At 41.9% G+C, this 19,811-nt stretch overlaps 1 protein-coding gene across 2 annotated transcripts in view; it reads right to left on the reverse strand.

Annotated features, from left to right (window-relative positions):
* Positions 1-9,131: 9,131 nt before the first annotated feature.
* The window catches only part of LOC139558021 (histone lysine demethylase PHF8-like), a 34,127-nt gene continuing 23,447 nt past the window's right edge, over positions 9,132-19,811 (reverse strand). For both annotated transcript variants that reach the window (XM_071373431.1, XM_071373429.1), the window contains exons 18-21: positions 14,180-14,266; positions 13,916-14,025; positions 13,228-13,588; positions 9,132-12,988 (exon numbers count right to left, since the gene is read on the reverse strand). In XM_071373431.1, the coding sequence (XP_071229532.1) occupies positions 12,900-12,988; positions 13,228-13,588; positions 13,916-14,025; positions 14,180-14,266 (647 nt within the window). In that variant the 3' untranslated portion in view covers positions 9,132-12,899. The remainder of the gene's footprint in view (positions 12,989-13,227; positions 13,589-13,915; positions 14,026-14,179; positions 14,267-19,811) is intronic.

Here is a 19,811-nt window from a genome sequence, read left to right on the forward strand (position 1 = left end):
CGACTGCCCCCCATGTCATTGAAGCCATGGTCGACCGCGGTACTGCAGGCATTGTTAGCGGCAAACAGGATCCCCGTTATAGTGAATGGAAAATGGCAAACTTCGTGTAAAGAACAACATGTTTAGAAGACAATCATGGTACCAATAGTTGATTCTAATACACCATATGTATGTCCTTCAACCGACTATTTAAAAATCACACACAGATATAAGGATAATTTAGTTGCTAATGGCAGCATGCAGTACCCCAGTCGACCTTCAATTTGAGTTAGACAAGGAGAGGTGGCAGCACTGAGCTAGCCTGCAACGTCACTTCCCGGAGTAGCTCAAACTGCGCATGTTCTTCTTTTTCAGTGGGGTTTAACCGCGGTTGGCACCCAATATGTTGCATTACTGCCCCCAACTGAACTATAGTATATAGAGCTATTACACTTTGTGATACAACATGGGAAAAGGGAAGCGGGAAAAAAATGTTTTTTCATTACCCTACTAACTAACCCAAAAGACCCTTTTCCAGTACACAACACACTGACGTTACGCATAGATGCGCGCGACTCTTGGCGACAGTAAGAAAGCCATCACCATCTGCACCCATTCAACAAAGGCTAGGTTTACATTTTTATTATTTCTAAACAAAATCACTTTTTGTGGTTCTCATATTCTTACAATGATGTTTTGATTCTTGCTTGAACAGTCCCTAAGATTATATTTGGTTGTGATCTTTTCAAAATAACTATTTTGATGGAGCAGTTGTTAGCTAGAATACTAACGATCATTGATATAGGCAGTAGCAAAAGCTAGCCAAAGAGCCATTTTACTGGTTGAAGTTTAAGTGTTTTTTAAGTGTAATGTAGTTGATTTTCGATGATGACACAAACATTTCGGAGGCTTAAAATCAAATTATAATTCAACATTTGTGGGAAATGCACTCATAAGCAACATGTAAATAGAGGCTTTTTTTTGCTGCCGTTCTATAAGAACTCCCTTTTGTTCTGCCACCAACTTGTGCGCATCGCCCTTGTGCTTTTAATTATTATTATTTTTTAACTAGGCAAGTCAGTTAACAAAATCTTATTTACAATGACGGCCTACCCCGGCCAAACCCTCCCCTAACCCGGACGACGCTTGGCCAATTGTGCGCCGCCCTATGGGACTCCCGATCAAGGCTGATTGTGATACAGCGCCACTCGGGATCCCGAGTGCTCCAATTTTCATTAAACTGTGCATGTTTTCAAAGACAGTACAGTATGAAGAGTGGTAGAAACTGCTTCTCCAATAGAAATCCCTGATCACACGTGTACGCGATTGTCAAAGATTTTTTATAACTAACCCAAGATAGACCAGAGCCTGTCGTTTCCAATGGGAGTAAATTAATCATAGTGTGCAGGACAAGCAAGGAGGTTGGCATAGGCAAGCACTATCTAATGAGATCCTATAGGCGCATTCTAGCATTTATTTGCATATTTCCGTTAGGGAACGCCTACTTTGTGAAGCGCGTGTGAGCATTAACTAAATTCTCCCTTCCACTCCTAAACAACGATTATTATTTTTTTGGAGAAGGATGAAGTCTACAAAGCGCAGTCCACTCTGTTTGTTACATATTGTAGTGTTGGAAACAGAAAACTGTATGGAGATCACATGTTTCATCGATGAGAAAATTAGCAGAATGTCGGCCAAAATCCACCTCGCTCCGTAGTCTCCCACTTTTCGGCCGCTGGGCTTCCTCTCATCACCATATTTGGTAATTAGTGATAACGCCAACCGGATGCTTCACATTTATACATCTGGTGAAGTATCTGGGTCATTGTCTGTGGCAAATTCATGGCGACGTTGGCTAGCTAAACCAATGATGTGTAAAAACCTTGGACGACTAACAGAAGGCGCTGTATTAAAGCCACCGCGCAGCCATCTTGACACCTCAATTGTAAAAAAATATTTTAGGGAACTACAGAAATGCATTTATTAATGTCTACATTCGTTTTTGACACGTTTATTCTATTACATACATCTTAATGCATACTTTAAAATCATATTATGTTGGCTAAACATAAAAATTAAAACGGAAAAAACATATTTTTTTCCTGAAAGTATTTTTTACTGTTACTGTCCCCACTACAACAATACTTAAATACATGTAATTTTGTACTTGAAACATTTAATTCAGGGATGGGCAACTTTGATGGGGGTGAGGGCCACAAAAAAACTGAACTTGGCATGAGGCAGCGCAGTGGCTTGTGGGTCTGTTTTAAAGTTAATTTCCTGCAATTCTGTGCATTTTGCCTTGGATGTAGAGAAAATGTTGCAGTTTTGAAGCAAGTTTGCTGCAATTCTACACATTTTACTATTGGGCGGAGAGACGATATTGAAATTGTATAGCTCATTTCATGCAATTCTACTCATTTTGCCATTGGGTGGCAAATTGTAGAATAATAGTGAAGACATCAACACTATGAAATAACACTTATGGAATCATGTAGTAACCAAAAAAGTGTTAAACTAATCTAAATATATTTGATATTTGATATTCTTCAAAGTAGTCAACCCTTGCATTGATGACAACTTTGCACACTCTTGGCATTCTCTCAAGCAGCTTCATAAGGTAGTCACCTGGTAGGCATTTCAATTAACTGCAATGAACGATGCTGGAGATGAGAAGCAGGTACGGGGAGTCAACATTTATTCAGGAACAGACAGGTATCGAGACAGGAACAGCGTCAGCACACGGGTTAACAACGACACAACAATTAAGGAGGGAATTAGGGAAGGCAGTTGTGCGTAAGGATGGTGGCAGGAGTGCGTAATGCTAGGGAGCATGGCGCCTTTGAGCGCCAGGGAGGGGGAGCGTGACATTAACAGGTGTGCCTTGTTAAAAGTTCATTTGTGGTAGCCTAGGGTGGTCTAGCGGTCTAAGCCACAGCCTCCGATGCACATATACAGCTGCAGCATGGCTTCGAATCCTGCCCACTGCTAATTTCAGCACACTCTCTCCTCTATCTTTCCCACTGTCTCTATCCAATAAAGCATAAAAATTCCAAAAATTGATATATAAAAATAAGTTCATTTGTGGAATTTCTTTCCTTTTTAATGCGTTTGAGCCAATCAGTTGTGTTGTGACAAGGTAGGGGTGGTATACAGAAGATAGCCCTATTTGTTAAAAGACCAAGTCCAAATTGTGGCAAGAACAACTCAAATAAACAAAGAGAAATGACAGTCCATCATTACTTTAAGACATGAAGGTCAGTCAATGCGGAACATTTCAAGAACTTTGAAAGTTTCTTCAAGTGCAGTCGCAAAAACCATCAAGCGTTATGATGAAACTGGCTCTCATGAGGACCGCCACAGGAAAGGAAGACCCAGAGTTACCTCTGCTGCAGAGGATAAGTTCATTAGCATTAACTGCACCTCAGATTGCAGCCCAAATAAATGCTTCACAGAGTTCAAGTAACAGACACATCTCAACATCAACTGTTCAGAAGAGACTGCGTGAATCAGGCCTTCATAGTTGAATTGCTGCAAAGAAACCAATACTGAAGGACACCAATAAGAGACATGCTTGGGCCAAGAAACACGAGCAATGGACAGTAGACTGGCGGAAATCTGTCCTTTGGTCTGATGAATCCAAATTTGAGATTTTTGGTTCCAACCACCGTGTCTGTGAGACGCAGAGTAGGGGAACAGATGATGATGTGTGGTTCCCACCGTGAAGCATGGAGGAGGGGGTGTGGGGGTGCTTTTCTGGTGACACTGTTGGGGATTTATTTAGAATTCAAGGCACACTTAACCAACATGGCTACCACAGCATTCTGCAGCGATATGCCATCCCATCTGGTTTGTGTGTAGTGGGACTATAGTTTGTTTTTCAACAGGACAATGACCCCAAACGCACCTCCAGGCTGTGTAAGGGCTATTTGACCAAGAAGGAGAGTGATGGAGTGCTACATCAGATGACCTGGCCTCCACAATCACCTGACCTCAACACAATTGAGATTGCTTGGGAAGAGTTGGACCGCAGAGTGAAGGAAAAGCAGCTAACAAGTGCTTAGCATATGTGGGAACGCCTTCAAGACGGTTGGAAAAGCATTCCTCATGAAGCTGATTGAGAGAATGCCAAGAGTGTGCAAAGCTGTCATCAAGGCAAAGGGTGGCTACTTTGAAGAATCTAAAATTATTTTAAAATTATTTGTTTAACACTTTTTTGGTTACATGATTCCATATGTGTTATTTCATAAGTTTGACGTCTTCACTATTATTCTACAATATTGAAAATAATAAAAATAAAGAAAAGCCCTTGGATAAGTGGGTGTGTCCAAACTTTTGGCTGGTACTTTTGACTCAATGGAGGAACGTAGTCAGAGAAATGCTGATGAATGTCTTGCTCGAGCTGTGTATGCAACTGGCTCATCTCTGATGCGCACAGGCAATGTGTATTGAAAGAGATTTCTGAATGTTCTTTGTCCAGTATACACCCCTCCTACCAGACATGCTTTATCTACTCATTTGCTGGATCCAGAGTTCAACAGAGTTCAAGTGAAGGTCAAGCAAATCATAGAGAAAGCAGACTGTATTGCAATAATCTCTGACGGGTGGTCTAATGTTCGTGGGCAAGAAATAATTAACAAGAAATAATTAACTACATCTCCACCCCTCAACCGGTATTCTGTAAGAGCACAGACACAAGGGACAACAGACACACCGGTCTCTACATTGCAGATGAGCTGAAGGCAGTCATCAATGACCTTGGACCACAGAAGGTATTTGCACTGGTGACAGACAATGCTGTGAACATGAAGTCTGCTTGGTCTAAGGTGGAGGAGTCTTACCCTCACATCACACCCATTGGCTGTGCTGCTCATGCATTGAATCTGCTCCTCAAGAACATAATGGCACTGAAAACAATGGATACACTCTACAAGAGAGCCAAGGAAATGGTTAGGTATGTGAAGGGTCATCAAGTTATAGCAGCAATCTACCTCACCAAGCAAATTGAGAAGAATAAGAGCACCACATTGAAGCTGCCCAGCAACACCCTTTGGGGTAATGTTTGACAGTCACCTGGAGGGGAAGGAGTCTCTCCAAGAAATGGCCATATCACAGTCTGCCGATATGGACAGCCCCATCAAAAGGATCCTCCTGGATGATGTATTTTGGGAGAGAGTGGTAAGCAGCCTGAAACTCCTGAAACCTATAGCAGTAGCCATTGCACGGATTGAGGGAGACAATGCCATCCTGTCTGATGTTCAGACTCTGCTTGCAGATGTAAGAGAAGAAATCCGTACTGCCCTGCACACTTCACTGTTGCTCCAAGCAGAGGAAACTGCAGTTCTGAAATACATCAAAAAGCGTGAAGACTTCTGCCTGAAGCTCATTCACACAGCAGCGTACATATTGGACCCCAAGTATGCTGGCAAGAGCATCCTGTCTGGTGCAAAGATCAACAAGGCCTATGGTGTCATCACTACCGTGTCTCGCCACCTTGGCCTGGATGAGGGCAAGGTTCTTGGCAGTCTGGCAAAGTACACTTCCAAGTTAGGGCTTTGGGATGGAGATGCAATATGGCAGTCGTGCCAACATATCTCATCAGCCACCTGGTGGAAGGGACTTTGTGGATCTGAGGCTCTTTCCTCTGTTGCCTGCATCATCCTCCAAATCCCACCAACATCAACCGCCTCAGAGCGCAACTGGTCCTTGTTTGGGAACACACACACCAAAGCACGCAACAGGCTGACCAATACAAGGGTTGAAAAATTGGTGGCCATCCGGGCAAATTTGAGGCTGACAACGAGCCATACTCAACAAGGTTGGAAAGAGACAGTGAAGATGAGGCATCAGAGTCTGATGTTCAAGAGGTGGACATTGAGGAGATCCAGGGAGAAGACATGGAAGCCTGAGAGGAAGGCAACCAAAGCTTTAGTTTCTAGACTATCATTTTTTTCACCTTTATTTAACCACGTTGGCCAGTTGAGAACAAGTTCTCATTTACAACTGCGACCTGGCCAAGATAAAGCAAAGCAGTGCGACACAAACAACAACACAGAGTTACACATGGAATAAACAAACATACAGTCAATAATACAATAGAAAAAGTTTATATACAGTGTGTGCAAATGAGGTAGGATAAGGGAGGTAAGGCAATAAATAGGCCATAGTGGCGAAATAATTACAATATAGCAATTAAACACTAGAGTGATGAATGTGCAAGTAGAGATACTGGGGTGCAATGGAGCTAAATAAATAACAGTACGGGGATGAGGTAGTTGGATGGGCTATTTACAGATGGGCTATGTACAGGTGCAGTGATCTGTGAGCTGCTCTGACAGCTGGTGCTTAAAGCTAGTGAGGGAGATATGAGTCTCCAGCTTCAGTGATTTTTACAGTTCGTTCCAGTCATTGGCAGCAGAGAACTGGAAGGAAAGGCGGCCCAAAGGATGAATTGGCTTTGGGGGTGACCAGTGAAATATACCTGCTGGAGCGCGTGCTACGGGTGGGTGCTACTATGGTGACCAGTGAGCTGAGATAAGGCGAGGCTTTACCTAGCAAAGACTTAGAGATGACCTGGAGCCAGTGGGTTTGGTGACGAATATGAAGCGAAGGCCAGCCAATGAGAGCATACAGGTCGCAGTGGTGGGTAGTATATGGGGCTTTGGTGACAAAAGGGATGGCACTGTGATAGACTGCATCCAATTTGCTGATTAGAGTGTTGGAGGCTATTTTGTAAATGACATCGCTGAAGTCAAGGATTGGTAGGATGGTCAGTTTTACGAGGGTATGTTTGGCAGCATGAGTGAAGGACGCTTTTGAGAAATAGGAAGCCGATTCTAGATTTAATTTTGGATTGGAGATGCTTAATGTGAGTTTGGAAGGAGAGTTTACAGTCTAACCAGACACCTAGGTATTTGTAGTTGTCCACATATTCTAAGCCAGAACCGTCCAGAGTAGTGATGCTGGACGGGCGAGCAGGTGTGGGCAGCGATCAGTTGAAGAGCATGCATTTAGTTTTACTTGCATTTAAGAGCAGTTGGAGGCCACTGAAGGAGTGTTGTATGGCTTTGAAGCTCGTCTGGAGGTTAGTTAACACAGTGTCCAAAGAAGGGCCAGAAGTATACAGAATGGTGTCGTCTGCGTAGAGGTGGATCAGAGAATCACCATCAGCAAGAGCGACATCATTGATGTATACAGAGTCGGCCCAAGGATTGAACCCTGTGCCACCCCCATAGAGACATGCCAGAGGTCCGGACAACAGGCCCTCCAATTTGACGCACTGAACTCTGTCTGAGAAGTAGTTGGTGAACCAGTCGAGGCAGTCATTTGAGAAACCAAGGCTGTTGAGTTTGCCGATAAGAATGTGGTGATTGACAGAGTCGAAAGCCTTGGCCAGGTCGATGAATAGAGCTGCACAGTATTGTCTCTTATCGATGCCGGTTATGATATCGTTTAGGACCTTGAGAGTGGCTGAGGTGCACCCATGACCAGCTCGGAACTAGATTGCATAGCGGAGAAGGTACGGTGGGATTCAAAATGATCGGTGATCTGTTTATTAACTTGGCTTTCGAAGACCTTAGAAAGGCAGGGTAGGATAGATATAGGTCTGTAGCAGTTTGGGTCTAGAGTGTCTCCCCCTTTGAAGAGGGGGATGACCGCGGCAGCATTCCAATCTTTGGGGATCTCAGACGATACAAAAGAGAGATTGAACAGGCTAGTAATAGGGGTTGCAATTTTGGCGGATCATTTTAGAAAGAGAGGGTCCAGATTGTCTAGCCCGGCTGATTTGTAGGGGTCCAGATTTTGCAGCTCTTTCAGAACATCAGCTATCTGGATTTGGGTGAAGGAGAAATGGGGGAGGCTTGGGCAAGTTGCTGTGGGGGTTACAGGGCTGTTGACCGGGGTAGGGGTAGCCAGGTGGAAAGCATGGCCAGTTGTAGAAAAATGCTTATTGAAATTCTCAATTATCGTAGATTTATCGGTGGTGACAGTGTTTCCTAGCCTCAGTGCAGTGGGCAGCTGGGAGGAGGTACTCTTATTCTCTGGACTTTACAGTGTCCCAGAACTTTTTGGAGTTTGTGCTACAGGATGCAAATTTCTGTTTGAAAAAGCTAGCCTTGGCTTTCCTAACAGCCTGTGTATATTGGTTCCATTTTACAGATGTATGTTGAAAATGTTTTTGGGAGATGCGATGGATCATTGTGGATCATTCAATATTCCCTTTCTTTTGTTGTTCAGTTAAATCATCTCATGTGAAGAGTCAACTCATTTAATTAAAGTTAAATTCGTAACTAAATTGTTTTTTTTATTTCTATTGGAAGGATTTAATAATTTGCAATTATGTCTACTTATAAAGGTTCATGTTTCTGCCTCCATATGATAAATATATCCAATGCAAAAATAATCTACATTTAAATGATATTAATATTAATTTGCATATATTCTTGTTAATTCCCACTGAACGTTCCCCAAAATGTGCTACCCTAGGTAGGACTAAATAGATTTAAATAGTGGAGTAGGGTGGTGTTATTCTTTATCATTTGATTGATTTATTTATTTTTGTGAATGTAGTGCTAGATGGTGGGATATTTTTTTTAAGCAAAGTATAAGGGAGTTGTACTCCAGTGTAGTAGGTGGCGGTAATGCAACATTTATGGAATGCCAACCGCCGTTAAACCTCATCGAAGAAGAACAGACCAGGGCTTTTGGCACCGCTAGGTTGCTACACAGCAGAGCTGGTCAGACACTTGGGGGTGCCTGTCCTATAGTCCGCCACAGTGCATTATACCAATAAATTGCTGGAAATGGTTCCGTTCATTTTTCACATCGTGAATCAATTTAAACAATCGAATTAATTGTGTATTTGGTGTAGGCTTACATTAGCGTGGTGTTTTGATAGCTGTGTAATTCTCTCGGACAAGGTGAGTTTTATCGATATATTCGCCAATATTTTCTTTAAAAAAATGTGCAATGCTAATATAGGATCAGTTTAGCCTTTTAGATAAAATTATATGGATAGGAGGGACTTAATCAGCACACTTTGTGAATATGAGCCCAGCAGCCCCGGGTTGCCAACTTGAGACCGGTCTTAGAAACAATTCCTCAATAATTATGAAATGAGTCAGACAATCACATGGAAACATACGACTGAGCATTGAAAGTATATGATTTAATTCCGCTTAATATGAAAATTCAAGCTCTCTGAAAACCAGATGGATAATCACCTGACATTTAATTCAGTACATGGAATACAAATGCTATTGAAATAATTTTCAAATGTGATTGAGATTGTGTAAATGTAAGTATCACCATGACCTAATAAGCACAATATAGATACAAAATCAATAGATACAAAATAAAACCCTGAGAGAAACTGTGATCCACACTATAATAAACCATTGCAATATAAAATAGCAATGGCTCAGTTATATACTTATTTTTTTAAATTATAATAATCAAATGCCTTCCTTGCAATGACAAAGAATAAGGGATGGTGCAGACATATCCTCTGAAAGTCCTTGGTAGAAATGCTATAGGAGGAAAAAAATGTAAGTCCATATACATGTAAAGTATTGGTGTGTTTAATACAATGCAAAATGTTCCTTGTTTCAATATCATTACAATAATAGCAGTCAGAACCATTCATCTTGAACATACAGTTGAGATTGATGTGCGTTTCAGTGTCGCCACCATCTGTCCAGCTATGAAGCTTTTAAACTGGTAGAAGACAGATCTGAGTTGAAACACTATTTCTAATGTTTCAAATACTTGAAGCGTTTGCTTTAGCCTGCCTGGAGTGCCAGGTCTGGTGGGAAGGGTTTCCACTATTGGGAATTCTATTGGTTTCATTGCAACAGGCAAGCTCAATCGAGCACAGCTAAAGGATTTTGAATGATTTCAAATAGTATTTTAACCCAGGTATGGTTTAAGACAGGGGTCAACTGCAGAGAAAAGAGTAGTAAAACAAACAATGTAACACTACTGGCCCACTAACAGGTTGCACTATTTGGTCTTGTATACTCAGGTTGTACAAATGATGTACAACACATTTCACACAACTGTTGTGGTAAAACAAATGTTTTTTTTTTGTTGCACAAAAATGATTACAGAAGTGATGTGGAGAAACTTTGTACAGACAAACTCTGTTGTATATCACACAACCATTCTGTTAAATGCGTTGTACAACATGAGTGAGTACAGGGCCTTTTTGGTACTGGTGAACAACTGCAGGCCACACAAATAATAAGAAAAGGAAAGTATATCTCCTCCAGGTCAATGCTTTTCACATCTAACAGATACATTGACAAGAGTAAATATTATTAATACTAAATGATAATATAAGGGAAACAAATCAAACAATAAGAGCAGAGCTACTGAGAACAAACTTCATTATAAACTGGGTGGTTCCAGCCCTAAATGCGGATTGGCTGAAAGCCAAGGTATATCAGACTGTATACCACAGGTATGACAATTTTTTTAAAAATAACTTTACTGTTCTAATTACGTTGGTAACCTGTTTATAATAGCAATAAGGCACCTCAGGCGTTTATGGTATATGGCCAATGTACCACGGCTAAGGGCTGTGGACACACGGCTGCGTCGTGCAGAAGAACATCCCTTAGTCGTGGTATATTGGCCATATACACCACACCCCCCGAGGTGCCTTACTGCCATTATAAATTGGGTGGTTCGAGTCCTGAATGCTGATTTTCTGACAGCCATGGTATATCAGACCGTATACCACGGGTATGACAAAACATGTATTTTTAGTGCTCTAATTACATTGGTAACCAGTTTATAATAGCAATAAGGCACCTTGTGGGTTTGTAGTATATGGCCAATATACCGCGGCTACTCCACGTCGCGTCATGCTTAAGAACAGCCCTTTGCAGTGGTGTATTGGCCATATACAACACCCCCTCGGGCCTTACTGCTTAATTATAACACAACTAACTAAACAGAATGACAATTATTACTGCATACAAATAAAAACAATACATTAGACTATTGCATACAGTTCTCCAAATTACATGTATTTTATACAAGGTATGTTAAGAAATAACATCCTTTGAACTATATAAAAACAAAATTCCAACAATTATGTACATTTCGGAATCATCAAATCCATAGCTTCCCGACTTCAATATCCTTAGATAAAACTACAACTCTGCATGTCTAAATGTGTAGCACGTTCTTTAAATAAAACACATTCTACGTCTCCGTCCCAAACAGCACCCTATTCCTGAAATGGTATGCTACTCAAAATGGGCCCTGGTCAAAAATAGTGCACTAGAGAATAGGGAACCATTTTGGATGCATTCTACAACTGTTGGCTCAAGTGTATAATACTAAATACTTGAATACAAACCATGGTGGATTGGACAATTATTAGGAACCAGACTGTTCATGTCATAACAGTACTAATGAACCGGATGGCTATATCAATTCAAAAATATATACATCTAAAAACACAACTTAATCCAGATGTGAGTTAAATGTAGCCTAGTTACCAATCTGTTAAATGAATAGAATCAAAAACACAAGTGAAATCTCTTGACATATATGCAGAAATTCTGGTGACAGGTTTTACATAATTCAAAAGGTCCAATGTTGCTGTTATCTCAATATAAAATATTTTCTGGGAAACAATTAGGTACCTTATGGTGCTGTTCTTTTTTTTTTTGTACAAAAATAAGTTTTTAATTTAAAAAAAGTAGCAAAAGAGCAATTTCTCAAGTAACAATTTTGCTAGGACTGTCTGGGAGTGGTCTGAGTGGGGAGGGGAAAACCGAAAACTAGCTGTTATTGTCAGTGGTTTGGAACTCTTTCTTATTGGTCTATTAACTGATTTAGTCACCAGGCAGAGCAATACTCCATCTGACTAAAACAGGCTGAAATTCCAGGTGGACTTTTCAAACAGCTTGTACACTAAAAGGGAATAATCATAATTTTCACAATATTATTCCAACCTCTGTGTGAAAATATATATACAACACAGGAAAAAATACATGTTTGACTGCACTGTGCCTTTAAAAAGCTTTGGTTGCTATGTACATGGGAAAAAAAGAAAAACCCAGGTGGTGAATAAAAGGAATAACCTAGATTAGTCAAATAAATACAAAAGATGGAGTGAACTTGAGGTGTTGAAAGTGAGGTGAGAACATGGATGACAACACAGAACTGGAAAGGGAATGGCAAGCATTCCGACTACCACAAAATAAATATAAAAGCTATTTGAAAATAAATAATCCCAAACTAAATTAGTCAATATCAAACTAAAAACTAACTCAAAATCCCATTTGACTGAATTGTCAGGAAATACATTATTTCCCATTTAAAACATTCACCCCGTTGCCTTCAAGCATGCGCGCTTGTGCACACAAAGTAGACCCACGTCAAATGAATAATGGGTCATATCATGGGTTATATCACTTATCAACTAAAATAGATTTCAGACATTTTTCATTGCCAATTTGATGAATACATGATTCCTTCATGTAAATTAAATGGTTTGATTGATGATTAGACAGATCAATTAATTGACCATATGTTTTCCATTAATCTGAGCGGTGCATGACCAACTAAATGTTGAGATGCTTCTCAATATATTCATATGAAGGTATGAATAATCCCAAATGTGAAGCAGAGTACCAAAGCAGAATGTGAATATTTCAGCGCTAGAAAAGCGCTATATAGATTCAAGCAATGATTGATTATTAAAGGGGACTGGGAAGGGGTATAGGGTGGAACATGAGTGGATGACAGGTTTAGGTGAGGACACCAGATGAACAAAAAAGTTGAATTATAGAACAAAAAATAAACACAGTCTCTTAAAGCAGTCACGTCCTTCAAGTTCTCTTTAAAATGACATCCATCTTTCCTCCGAGAATCATTCCTAAAAATCTTTCTCCATCCATCTCTCACAGGAGAAGCTTCCCATTGCGGTGTATTTTCAGAATCTTTCCTAGTCTCTGTTTTGCTGTTGCAAGTCCTTTCTTTGGACGTTTCCCTGAGATGAAGGAAGGAGGAGGCAATGGGTAAGAAAATATTTTGTCACATTTGTGAATGTCAATGAGCAGGGTCTTGTTCATTAGGCACCAAATGGAAGAAAACAGACATACAGGGAGGGACTATCTGGACATGTAATAATCATTTTCCATTGCAAAATGCTTTGAAACGTTTTCCGTTGCATGCCCTAATGAACATAACTCATGTCTATGTGCTGTGATGTTGTGTTTGTGTACTTACCTCCACCAGCTCCAGTGCTGCCGGGGCTGGCTAGCCCAGCAGTGGAGGCTGCTGATGGGGAGTAAGTGCTGCTGTTCTGGGGGGAGAGGGAGGGTCGTCTGGAGGTGAGGAACACCCCAGGAGCCATAGCAGCACTCCCTCTGGGGCCTCCAGGGCCGAACGGGCCAGGGCCTGCCGTGTACTCATGGTCCAGTAGGCTGGCAGAGTAGCACTCCATCCTCCGCTCAGGGCTGAAGTCAGGGGTGGGAGGCTCCGGGGCCGGAGGGGGGGAGGGAGGGGACAGCTCAGCCTGAGGGGGCTGTGGTGGGGCAACAGGGCGGGGCTTTTTGGTGTACTTCCTCTTGGTGGGTTTCTGGATCTCCTGGATGAATAAACAAACAAACAAAACAGTTGACACGCACTCAGCTTCCCTAGTTCCTTGGAGCATGGCATTTTGACATTTGACTCAATTGACAGTTGAGGGAAAACATTCGTTTGATGGTTGTCATATCTATTTGAATGCCTATAAGATTTTGTAAAAAAGGCACTACCGCTAACTGCCCTTCCTCTCTCAGAACTTTAACTTCTCCCAAACTGCTCGCAGAAGTGGAGAGGAGATACAGCAACACTTGGAGGACAATGGAATTCAATTTAAAAAGCTTATTTATTGCTAAAAGTAGATCCTCCTCCAACATATATCCCCTCTCACCTGTTGTGCCAGTTTGGCAGCAGCTGCAGCGAGGCCAGTCTCTACAGACGCCACTCTGGCCCCATCCCTTACTGGGCGCTCCTGTTTGGGCAGGGTGGGGGTCACCCGGGCTGAGGGAACAAGAGAAGATTTTAGTGGAATTAATCAAATCCCCTTACCAAATGGTTTCTAAAATGTTCAACTAAGTATCAACACATTTCCTTCGCTGATTTGGTGATGAAATATGTCCACGGTCCAACATTCAGGGACTTCAGTAATGAGTACCTTTGGGGCTCCAAGGAGTGTCGCCCCAGTTCCTCTTCCTCTTCATCTTGACCTGGTCCTCCTCATCAGACTCTAAGGACGGATAGACTGAAAACACAGACAGCCAAGGATAATGACATCATTGGATCATTCACATTTAGTTAAGTATCCATAGTGCCCTGATTGGACCATGATTTAGACAAGCTAAGATGTTTGTGCGTTCGTTTTTAGCTCGCCCGGGAACCAGTTAGGCAGAGTGTGCATATTTGAGACTAGGGCTGTTGCGGTAACATTGCCACACTGGCGGTCACGAGTCATGACCTCAGTCAAATTCCCTGTGACCGTTGGTCAAGGTAATCCCATCAAACTGTGCAAAGGAACGGTGTTGATGGGTAGCCTACCACATTTACTAATGGCCTGGTACTTGGCGCTCTATTGTCCCTCTAATCCAGCCTTTCTTAAAGTATTGGTTGTGACCAGGGCCAGCCCTCCCATTGGGCAAGATTAGGCAGCCGCCTGTGGCACTTGAATTTGGGGCTGCTGATCGGCTCCTACACCGCCGGCGGCACCCCAGACACCAGCTCATAGCGTCGCTGCAGATCCCGCCCCCACCTCATTCCGCTTCTCCCGAAGTTCACTCCCACTATTCTTGGTAGCTATGGTGATGTGTGTTTATATGGGATTATCCAATTGTGAAACATTCATTTTTATTAATCTGCCAATTAAATTATTTTTATTTTAGTTTTATGTTTGTGTGTGATGAAGACGATTAGTGATTAAGGCAATAGCCTAACCTAGCCTGTTAATGTTAGCTACTACTAGTGGATAGAACTTTTGCTAAAAGTGAGCTATAGAGATTTAAAACAATTTGCTACCATGTTTAAGAAACTATCAGGAAGCGAATATAAAAAATAAAAATGAGATGACGTACAATCTCTAAACAAAAGAAATTGGCTGGTGAAATCTATCAGTATGCAGCAATGTCCATCAGCAGGTGTGGAGAATGACAAGCCTACGAGGCCAGGCCATTCATTCGCCGAGATTCCACTCCTTATCCTGATGGGGCCCAGCCTGCACGAACATATCCCGTAAAGATCATTTCATATTTTGGCCACTCACTGGGATCTTGTGTTTTTGTCTGGGAGTCGGATTTAGCAGCAGCAGCACCACCGTCATCGGGGACGGGGAGTGACGAATCTGAGTCCGGGTCCAATATAGTAGGGTCTTCGCAGGGCAAAAAACATAAAAGATTCCAGTGAGTGGCCAAAATATATGAATGGATCTTTACGGGGTATGTTCGTGCAGGCTGGGCCACATCAGGATAAGGAGGGGAATTTCCCAAGAGAAGAGGGGCAACTAAAGTTTTCGGTGGCCCACTTCAATAGGAGGATGGCGAACTGGGAGAGAGTGGAGACCATGGCTCGTCTATTCCAAGCAAAACGATGCAGCCTTCTGTTTTTGCTGCAAACGTTTTTCACACGAGTGCAAATCTGCGCTGGTCAGGGATGGAAAAGGGACTGGAAGAATCTGTGCCACCTCAGTTCGCATGAGAAGTCACATGACCACCTAGATTTCCAGAGGTGGAAGGAGCTGGAGATCAGGCTGGTGTCCAAGCAAACAGATGATTTGATTTCAGGACCATGGACAGCCACCCGAGAGAAAACATCGCTGACTGCAATGCAGCACCACAGCAGAGGAAACGGTGACGAAATGAATAAATGCTGAAACTGATGTTGGACAATCAAATTCGATGTGTAAATAAACAAAATTAGTTAAGGCTGGGTCATTGACATAAAGCTTATTTTACACTGCTCCAGCGAAATGCATTTATGAAAGCACTTGTTTCTAAAGCTCAAATGATCTTACTCTTTAAAAAAAAAAGTTATACAGGAATATTAAAATATATGTTAAATGTTATACAAGTGTTATTTTTTATTGTAATTGTAACAACTATGGGGTCGTGCAATGTGTGATAACAGGTGGGATATTATTAATAAGAAACCAGGTTTCCTACTATAGGTAGTTGGCTGTATAGTGATAGCAACATTGTAACTCCGATGCAGGGGTTAAAATAAAACTCATTTCTGCCTGGTAAGGGACCTCCTTTAAATGCACGCGTTCACCAACATTTATGGGCATAAACATATAATTAAATATAATTGGAGCTCATTTCTTCACATTCCAAAAAATAAGTGGAAGCCTACCTGTTTGACAGACAGATAATGCTATCCATAGATTTCGGTATAGCCAAAACACTCCAATACTGTCGCATGCACTGATTAAAATACCTCCTTGTCTGGGAAGGCCTTGGTGTGTTTGGTTAAAAGCAGTGCTCGAATTGGGTGAGGGTATCACATATCATTTTTGCCCTTTTCTTTAACAAAGGGTATCTATTGTTTACTTTATAATCTGAAATAAATACATAAAACGTATCTAGATTATATCAAGCGTTCTATAACAATGCTTAACTCAGTGATGCCTTATGGTAGAAACATGTTCGAAAATGCCCGCGAAAAACGTGACTCAGATGCATATGGGGATATATTGATTCCTCTCTATGACAATCTGAAGCTAAACTAATATTGTAGATAAAATTTACTTTACTATTCTGTCCCTATTAATTGAGCTTTTCTCTTTCGGAAAAAGAGATGCTTGTTTAAACCCAGGCAGCTTTTAGGGAAGCACTTCTGTGGTTTGGTTATACAACGGATGAGTAGCCAGCAGTTGAAGCTTACATGTTTCTGTGTCAGTAGAGCTTCTGTCTGGGTGGAAAGGTAACTTTTGAAAGGTCCATGCTTAGATTCACACTGATGACTAAGCGTTGCAAACAAGACACTCTGGTTGGACATTGAGAAATAAGGTAAGAATGCCTATTTCTCTGTCCATTATTCTCTGAAACTTCTATTTTCATTATCCACCTTTATTTTGAGACTTTTTCAGCCAACATGTTTTCCCCCAATCAACACACCACAACTGCATAGGTTTGTCTCGCCTAGCGCAGCAGCAGGTACAGGGCCGGCCCTTGTCGCAACCCTGTTAATGATGGGTCAGCATAAATGCATAATTATTTAATTAAATTACTGGAATTTATTTGGCCAAGTGCAACTGCGCTCTCGGTTCAGGGCGCTCTCTGCTTAGCAGCGGTCTCTGCTCAGTTTGGCAGCTGCGCAAGTGGGAGATGCCCGAGTGCTTTGCGGTTTACTGGATATTTTTAATGCAGTTTCCCTGAAGAGCACTCCGCGACACAAACTATGTGGCGCTGTCGTTCAGCAACAGATGATGCGTTATCAGCCACTGACTTGTCATTCCCACTCACCACTGTAATCAAATGTACTAATGCTAGCCACAAATTCTGACTGAGCTCAATCGTCAATGAAACGCAAATACAGCTATGAGTTTCTTTCATACAAACTTTGATAAATAACAAGGAGCGCCCACAATATTCTAGCGATCCGCACAGAGAGCTGTGTGTTATGTGTTATGCTGTTAGTTGGTTGTGTTGAGTTGGGGATGGAGCATTGCAAGTTAAGGCCAAGTTTAGCCATTGTTCTCTCGCTTACGTCGGGTCTTCACACGAGAAGGTCACGGTTGTTTTATACGGGTATCTTTCATATATTTGACGTAGGCTACGGCCAAACAGTAGCCTGTGTGGAGTTGGGTTATTAACCGTGAATTCGTAAACTCAATCCTCTGTCTGGACAATTGTTCCTTTGTGATCTAGCCTGGTCATTACAATATGTTTTGTGCGGGGAAATGCTTAACGTTAGTAATGAGTCTCTCAAAACAAAACAAATTAATAAAAACAACACGTCCTGACCAAACATCCAGAGCATTACAGTAAACCCAGGGAGTTCTTTCAAAACAGGGCAGAATGCTTCAGGAAACAGTGCTTCGACAGTGTAAGTAAGCTAGCAAGGCATTGTTGTCATTTTATAACAGATGATGATAAGCAGAGTACTCTCTCATAGTAACTTAGATGCGAGTTTCTCTTTCAAACATTCCCCTGGCCTTGTGCAAATAAACATGAATAGATATTTATATGGGTATTTCATTCCATTTGTTTTAGGCTGGCAGGAGGGCAGCAGCTAATGGGGATACATAATAAATACACATCTAATAGCTACCGTTAGCCAAAGCAAGCAAATTAGCTAGCTAGCTAGTGATGTGTAACCCTAAGGCTAAGTAATAGTGCAGATGAAAAATAAAACGGGCCTCCTGTACATCTTACTGTAGAAATGATTGTGGTTAAACAAGTCTAGGTTGGAACTTTTGTATAATTTGTATTCTGAACTGGAATAAACTGATTGAAGCCTGATGCTTGTTGAGGCACACACACAGTTCTGAGTTGCTCATCTACAGCAGGAAGCGGTCTCCTGCCTGGCTGATGTTCTGGTCCAGTTTGGCACCACATACCTACGCGAGTCAGGGTTCTCAACTCTGGCATACTTAAGAAACAAGTAAAGTAACAGACTCAATGCTGAGCATGACCTCAGGGTTGCACTGTTAAAAACGGAGCCCAGAATAGACCTGTTTGTTGAAAACTAACTAGCCACACACCTCTCATTAGGATTGTGTGTTTTCTGTTATACATCTGTGTGAGGTGATCAATCAGTTTATTCCAGTTCAGAATACAAATTATTACTAGTATTTTAAAAGCAACAGTTCCAACCTAGACCTGTTTTCAACAATAATTTCTACAGTAAGATGTACAGTAGGCCTGATAATATTTCATCTGTACTGTTACTTTGTGTTGCGTTATCAAAAAGCCTGTGTTCAGTTTATTCCAGTTCAGATTGAAAATTATTTATTGTATTTTAACAGCAACAGTTACAACCTAGACAGATTATTCCAGAAGCCCTGCTCTAAATCACCCTCGGGTTTGTGCCATGGAGGAGATCTTCGTGGGCAATACTCAGCCTGGTCTCAGGGTAGTACATTGGTGGCCTGTTGATATCCCTCTAGTGGTGTGGGGCTGTGCTTTGGCAAAGTGGGTAGGCTTATATCCTGCCTGGTTGGCCCTGTCCGCAGGTATTGTCGGACAGGGCCAGTGTCTCCTGACCCCTCCTGTCTCAGCCTCCAGTATTTATGCTGCAATAGTTTGTGTCGGGGGGGCTAGGGTCAGTCTGTTATATCTGGAGTATTTCTCCTGTCTTATCCTGTGTGAATTTAAGTACGCTCCCTCTAATTCTCTCTCTCCCTCTCAGAGGACTTGAGCCCTGGAACCATGCCTGATAACGCCGTGCTGTCCCCAGTCCACCTGGTTGTGCTTCTGCTCCAGTTTCAACTGTTCTGCCTGCGGCTATGGAACCCTGACCTGTTCACCGGACGTGCTACCTTGTCCCGGACCTGCTGTTTTCGACTCTCTCTCTACCGCACCTGCTGTCTCTAACTCTGAATGATTGGCTATGAAAAGCCAACTGACATTTACTCCTGAGGTGCTGACCTGTTGCACACTCTACAACCACTGTAATGATAATTATTATTATTAGACCCTGCTGGTCATCTATGAACATTTGAACATCTTGGCCACGTTCTGTTATAATCTCCACCCGGCACAGCCAGAAGAGGATTGGCCACCCCTCATAGCCTGGTTCCTCTCTAGGTTTCTTCCTAGGTTCCTGCCTTTCTAGGGAGTTTTTCCTAGCCACCGTGC

The sequence above is a fragment of the Salvelinus alpinus genome, chromosome 28 (genome assembly GCF_045679555.1).
Source record: "Salvelinus alpinus chromosome 28, SLU_Salpinus.1, whole genome shotgun sequence".
NCBI lineage: Eukaryota > Metazoa > Chordata > Actinopteri > Salmoniformes > Salmonidae > Salvelinus > Salvelinus alpinus.